The sequence below is a fragment of the Hypanus sabinus genome, chromosome 1, assembly GCF_030144855.1.
Source record: "Hypanus sabinus isolate sHypSab1 chromosome 1, sHypSab1.hap1, whole genome shotgun sequence".
In the NCBI taxonomy this organism is placed as follows: Eukaryota; Metazoa; Chordata; class Chondrichthyes; order Myliobatiformes; family Dasyatidae; genus Hypanus; species Hypanus sabinus.
The window spans coordinates 104,561,866-104,569,303 of record NC_082706.1 but is presented as its reverse complement, the minus strand read 5'-3'; the positions used below and the strand labels follow the sequence as shown (position 1 = coordinate 104,569,303).

The window sequence follows — 7,438 nt, the reverse complement described above, 5'->3', positions numbered from 1 at the left end:
TGGGTGTCAATGGGAAATCACTCTAGTAGATAGCCAGAGTTCCTCGGGGCATTTTCAGCCACTTCAACACCTTTCCTCCCATCGTAAGGTTGGATGTAGGGATGCTCATTGATGGTTGCACAATGTTTTATTGCAAATGAAAAAGCCCATGCTACACATAGCAAAAACTGCTAAGTGACAAGTAACACTCTCATCACTAGGGTGCCAGTGGAGATGGTCATTGTCTGGCACTTCTGTAATGCCACTGTTACTTGACACACAGAATGGGGTTGCTTATCTACAACATTCAATGGCATTACCACAGCGCAATCCCTCGCCACCAACGTGCTGGTAGCCACCACTGCCTAGACATTGACCTGGACCAGTCATGTAAGTACTGTTACCATGAGAACTGCTCAGAGGCTAGGTATTATACATTGACTGACTCACTTCCTGACAGCCCAAGGACTTTTTACCATCCTCAAGAAGGTGGTGAACTCTCTCCATATATTTATCAATCACCTAACACTGAATCATTCTACTTTCTTTTGAGAAATAGCTTCAGGATTTTAAACTTATTACCCAATTTAATTTTTAAGTCATTTAAAACAGAAAGGGGTGAAAACCTTTAAAAAGAAGTGGAAATCAATGTAATTATAGAGTGACCGTCCATAGCTACGAAGAGGTTTAAGCAAAGAGTGAACCACACTGTAAGCAGTGAGCAGGGTCAGACCAAGCTAAGAACAGAAGCTCCATTACAGCATCACTAAGATGGTGGGATAGGGGACTTGCACTTGTGTCAACTTATCTCTTCATGTTCTCTCTCCTCTGCCGTTGGTCAGATCTATTGACAGAGTCCTCATATTGTTAATTTCTGTTGCTATCAACTCTATCAAGAATGATAATCTGCCTTCCCTTTACCAGATGTTGCTAGAACAGATAATGGTGAGGTTGTGGGGACTGATGTTGTTAAAACCTCAAAGTCAGGAATCCAAAGGTTGAGCATGGTGCGGCTAATGTCCTGAGCTGCAAAAAGTACTGTAGGAAAGGCAGATGAGCACAGGGCATGGATCAACAGCTAGGATTATGATACTGTAGCTATCAGTGAGAATTGATTGCAGAAGGGGAAGGACTGGCAGCTCAATATTTCGTGGTTCAATTGAGACAGAGTGGGAGTGATTATGGGAGGAGGGTTGGCCTCTATATGTGAAACTATATGTGATTTAGTTTCCCGCATATAGACTGGGACTCCCGTGCTGTAAAAGGACTAGATGGGATAGAACTTGTCAAATGTGTTCAGGAAAGTTTCCTTAGTCAGCCCATAGAAGTCCCAGCAACAGAATGTGTGATTCTTGATCTGCTACTAAGGAATGAGACAGGGCAGGTGACAGAAGTTTGTGTAAGAGAACACTTTGCATCCAGTGATCATAATGCCATTAGTTTCAAAGTAAAAATGCAAATAAGTAGGTCTGGTCCACGGGTTGAGATTCTGAATTGGAGAAAGGCTAGTTACCATGGTATCAGAAGGATGTGGCGAAAGCAGCTTTCTGGCAAAGGATACTTGGTAAGTGGGAGGCCTTCAGAAGTGAAATTTTGAGAGTACTATGTTTGCCTACAGAATAAAAGGTAAAGATAACATGTAGGAAACCTTGGTTTTCAAGAGATATTGATGCCCTGATTAAGAAATAAAAGGAAGTGTATTGCAGGCATAACCAGGTAGGAATAATTGAGGTGCTTATAGAGTACAAGAGATACAAGAGAACACTTGAGAAAGAAATCAGGAGGGTTAAAAGAAGGCGTGAAGTTCCCTTAGCAGACAAGGTGAAAGAGAAACTTAAGGTATGATAAGAATCTTATGCATATGTTAGAGCAAATGGATTGCAAGGGACAACATTGGGACAGAATGGTAATCAATGAGCACAGATGCAAGCAATTAATTTAAGATCTCCCCTATCAAACAAGATAGGGGAGACCTTGGCAGAGAAGTGTGAAGTGTTGCACTTTGGGAGAACCAACCAGGGTAGGTCTTACACCGTGAATGGTAGGGCACTGAGGAGTGTGTTAGAACAAAGGAATCTGAATACAAGAGCATAATTCATTGAAAGTCACCCACAGGTAGAAAAGGTCATAAAGAAAGCTTTTAGTAATTGGCTTTCATAAATTAAAGTATTGAGTACAAAAGTTGGGGTGTTATGTTGAAATTGTACAAGACATTGAAGTGGCCTAATTTGGAGTATTTTGTGCAGTTTTGGTTACCTACGTACAGGAAAGATATCAATAAGATTGAAAGAGTACAGAGAAATTTACAAGGATGTTGCTGGCTTTAGAGGACCTAAGTTTTATAGGAAGGTTAACTAGGCTATCACTTTATTCCTTGGAATGTAGAAGATTGAGAGGAGATTTGATAAAGGTATACAGAATTATGAGGGGTATAAATAGTGTAAATGCATGCAGGCTTTTTCTACTGTGGTTGGGTGAGACTACAACTGTATGTCATGGGTTAAGGGTGAAAGGTGAAAAGTTTAAGGGGACCATGAGGGTAAACTTCATCACTCAGAGTTCAGTGTGTGTGGAACCAGCTGCCATGGCAAATGCTGCATGTGAGCTTGCTTTCAACGTTTAAGAAAAGTTTGGATAGGTACATGGATTGTAGGGGTATAGAGGGCTGTAGTCCTGGTGTAGGTCGATGGGAATAGGCAGTTTAAACGGTTCAGCACAGACTACATGGGTTGAAGGGCCTATTCCTGTGTCGTAGCTTTCTATGACTCTATAGAGAAAGGCAATGATGGGTAAGTATTGAGACAAAAGACAGAGAGCAAGTGTGTGGGGAAAGTAAATGCCTGAGGCTGTTGAACTCAGTTAAATTGTCCTGGTCCCAGCACATAACTACAATCATTAAGAAGGCATGCAAGTGCCTCTACTTTACTATAAGCTTACGGGGATTTGGCACATCACCAAGTACTCAAAGAAACTTCTACCTGTACACTGAACATATCCTGACTGGTGGCCTGGTACAGTTTGCCAAAACACAGGAAGGCAAGAGGCTGTAGAGAGTAGTGGGCGTCAAAGACACAGACTTCCCCACCATTGACAGCATTTCCAGGAGGTGCTGCCTCAGGAGGGCAGTGTCCATCAGCAACAATCTCGATCACCTGGACCATGCCATCTTCTCACTGCAGCCATCAGGCAGGAAGTACCGGAGGACCAGGTCCAGGAGTAGCTACTTCCCAACAGGCATCAGATTCTTGAATCGGCCTGCACAATCCTAAATCTATCTCAGCAATGGAACACTATGGAGCAGCTCTTGCACTACCATGGGTTTGTCTCGGATTCTGCCTTTGTTTCTTGTGCTGATAACTTGTGTTTGCACAGTGTATTTTTTCTTCTCTATCTTCACTATAATCCATGCATTTATATTCAGCGTGTTGTCTGAACATACCTGCCTGTAATTCTGCTACAAGTAAGTTTTTCAACTGTGTGGCTGGAGGTGTAGGATCCATTCTTGCTCTATGGTGAGTGGTTATTTATAACTGTCCTGCTCTGCCTTCCCTTCAGTTTGCGAAACAAACCCTGCAGAGTCCAGTCAGGGATGTTGTGGTAACAGCATAATTGCTGATACAGCTTTACAGGCCACTTGTCCCCTCTGCTCCATGCTGGAGATTCCACTCTATGCCAGCCCCTCCCATTTCACCCTCTCCTGCACTCGAATTACTCACGGGTTAATTGATGAGCCTCTTATATTTATGGCCCTAAGTTTTGCATGGGGACAGCTTCCACGGACACATTGATGGCCTCCTCCAACTCCATAGCCTTCCAATACTAGAATACGAAGCCCATCTCAGCCCTCCCTCTGGCTGACGGCGACCTCTCAGTTGTGTTACTCTCCTAAGGAATCCCTTCTCTTCCTTCTCCAAGTCCACCACACCTGAGTTTTCCAAAAATGCACCAGCTGGGATTTGAACTCTCGTCATTTGCTCAACCCATGCTCAATCCCACTCTGCAAGTATTCCAGCAGCAAAAGGGCTTTATGAGGGGCCTGTCATACCCCAGGAGCCTGATTCAGTTCTTTGAGGATGAAGGCAGCACGCTGATGAAGGTAGAGCAGTGGATGTTGTGTATATGGATTTTAGTAAGGTGATTGAGAAAGTGCCCCCCTATTCTGAAAGTCAGGAGGCATGGGATCCAGGGAAACCTGGCTGTGTGGATACAGAATTGGATTGCCCATAGAAGGAAGAGGCTGATCATAGATGGAGTGTATTCTGCCTGCAGGTCAGTGACCAGTGGTGTTCCACGGGGATTTCTTCTTTGTGTCTCTGTGATTTTTATAAATAACTTAGATGAAGAAGCAGAAGGGCTATTAGTAAGTTTGCAGATGAGACAAATGTTGCTGGAGTTGTGGATAGTGTGGAGGATGGCTGTAGGCTGCAGCAGACAAGATGCAGAGCTGAGCGGCAAAGCGACAGAGTTCAACCTGGAAAAGTGTGAAGTGATTCATTTTGAGAAGGTTGAATTTCAAAGCAGAATACAGGGTTAATGGCAGGATTCTTGACAGCTTGGAGGAACAGATCTGGGGTCCCCATCCATAGATTCCTATAAAGTTGTCACGCAAGATGATAGGTTGATTAAGAAGGTGTGTGGTGTGTTAGCTTCATCAGTTGGGGGATTGAGATTAAAAACCATGAGGTAATGTTGCAGCTCTATAAAACTCTGGTTAGAACAGCCATGGAATATTGTGATCAGCCCTTGTTGCCTCATTTTAGGAAGGATGAGGAAGTTGTAGAGAGAATTTTTGTGTGTGTTTACTTTAGATTTCCAGCATCTGCAAAATCTTTAGTATTCAGTAAAATTTTTAAAAACTGTTGAATTGAAAGTCTTTGACTTGGTAGCAATATTATCAAATTGTGGTTCAGTTGCTCTATTCCTTAACTTTCGAACTCAAAATCAACAGCAGTAAGATAAATACATTGCTATATTAACTTGCTACAATATCCAACTGTACTTTCTTTACTGTTGCAAGTGTCTCACATTTCCACACAGTAAGGATGGTTGATAGCAAATAATCAGAATGAAAAAGTAAGTTTTAAGGAATGTCTTAACTTGTTGATCAGGGCATGAAGGGATACAGGGAGGAGGCAGCAGAGTGGGGCTGAGGAAAATTGGATGAGCTATGATGAAACGGTGGAACAGACTCGATGGGCCAAATGGCCTAATTCTGCTCCTATATCTTATGATGAAAGAGAATACAGAGGAGATTTACCAGGATGCTGCCTGGATAAGAGAATGTCTTATGAGCATAGGCTGAGTGAGTTTGGGCTTTTCTCTCTGGAGCAAAGTTGGATGAGCAGTGACGTATTAGAAATGTACAAGATGATAAGTGGCATAGATAGAGTGGATAGTCAGCGGCTTCTTCCCAGGGCAAAAATGGCTGATACAAGCTGACATAATTTTAAGGTGATTAGAGGGAAGTATAGGGTGGGTCATCAGAGTTAAGTTCCTTACACAGCGAGTGGTAACACCCTGCCAGTGGTGGTTGTGGATGCTGGTACATTAGGGACATTCAGGAGTCTCTTAGTTGGATGATAGATAAATGGAGAGCTATGTAGGACAGAAGGGTTATCTTGATTTTAGGTTAGGTTAAAAGGTTGGCACAATATTGTGGGCCGAAGGGCCTTTACTGTGCTGTACTGTTCTATGTTCCATGTTAATAACCTTTCATCAGAACTCTGTCTCTGCCTGACCTGCTGAGTACTTCCAGCATTTAGACCAAGAAAACTCACCAACGCCCCCACTTCCTCCGGAGGCTTAAGAAATTTGGCATCTTCCCTTCGGTCCTCACCAATTTTTATCAGTGCACCCTAGAAAGCATCCTATCTGAATGCAGCAGCTCTTGGTATGGCCATTCTTCTTCCCGAGACCATGAAAAAACCTGGAGATAGTGGTGGGCACAGCTCAGCAAATTGCAGAAAACACCCTCCTCTCCACGTACTGTCTACATTTCTCCCTGCCTTCATAGTGCAGCCAACATTATCAAAGACTCCACCAACCCAGAAATTTTCTCTTCTCTCCCATCTCGTTGAGCAGAAGATACTAAAGCCTGAAAGCACGTACCACCAGGCTAGAGGACAGCTTCTATCCTGCTGTCATAAAGTTACTGATCAGTCCCCAGAACAATAATATGGACTTTTGACTTTGTCTCCCTCATCATGACCTGGTACTTTATTTTCTACCTGCACTGTAGTTTCCCTGTAACTGTAACCGCATTCTGTTTGTGCTCTGTCTTGTACCACCTTGAAGCACTGTTGTAATGAATTGATTTATATGAAAGGTACACAAGTTCTTCCCTTTACACGTGACAATAATAAACTAATTTAGCAGTTTACTGAAGATCCAAAGACCATCTTGGGGTTAGAGCAGGAATTAGATGTCAATACATACACGTCTCTCCACACACACCACTGGACATCCCAAAATATAGTTATCAGAGAAATAGTAGCAGGTTCTGTGATGCAGATGGCCAACAATTAAAGTGTAAGTGTGTGTGTATATACACACATACAAATACATATCTAAATATACATATAAACACAGTGAATAAGTTTATTATGGATAGACTCAGCACTGTGTACACACCAGTCAAGCAACAAGGAGACAGTCATTGCTTTGATTATACGGTTATAGCCTTTAAAGCGTTTTATGTAGGTGATGTCCTTAGGACCTGTGGCAAACCCTGCATAACATTGCAGCTTGGCAGTGCTTATACACATGGGGGGTCTTCCTGGAATGTAGGACAAACGGAAAATGCAGACTCCATGTAGTAAACAGTCCTTGTCCTGTGTTCAAAAGTCTTCCTGCATTTAAATAGACACATCTTGTTCTCCAACTCTGGGCAACTCTAGAAGCAGGGGCTAACCTTGCATGATTTAAATTATCTCAATGCAAACTGTGGCTTTTCAAAGAGTCTTTGCCACACCAAGCTTGTTCTTTACAGGTCAAACGGAACAGCAAACGCCTGATGTATAAATAAAATTTTTCATGGACTTTCCCTCTTTCTTTCATTTCTGCCACTAATATTGTCAAAAGCAGCACAACTGCAGGAGTGTAGGAAGGACGAGCAGCTTGATGAATGTTGTGGATTAATGTTTTATAGGTCTGTGCTCTCTGTTGTTTGCAGCGCCACAAATTGCTTGCGTTCCTTAGCACGAGCTCTCTTCTTCTTCTTCTTGTCTGCTCCCTTCGCTTTTGCTCTCTGCTTTTTCTCTGCCAAAGGAAAGAACGACAATTAGTCAGGGTTCTCGTCTCTGCAGACATGAGGCATTTGTTCATCTGCCTAATCCCATCCCTCTTTACCCTAAGGAAACTGGGGCTTCTGACAGAAACTGCCTCTTGAAGTCTGGAAAGATTCAGACTATGAAGTCTTCCAATGGAAAAACGCACTGTCCACCAACCAGTATCCAGGGAA

General features: G+C 42.8%; 1 protein-coding gene across 1 annotated transcript in view; it reads right to left on the bottom strand.

Moving 5' to 3' along the window:
• Positions 1-6,615: 6,615 nt before the first annotated feature.
• The window catches only part of rspo2 (R-spondin 2), an 88,374-nt gene continuing 87,551 nt past the window's right edge, over positions 6,616-7,438 (bottom strand). The window contains exon 5 of the mRNA XM_059994468.1: positions 6,616-7,236. Within this exon, the coding sequence (XP_059850451.1) occupies positions 7,121-7,236 (116 nt within the window). The 3' untranslated portion in view covers positions 6,616-7,120. The remainder of the gene's footprint in view (positions 7,237-7,438) is intronic.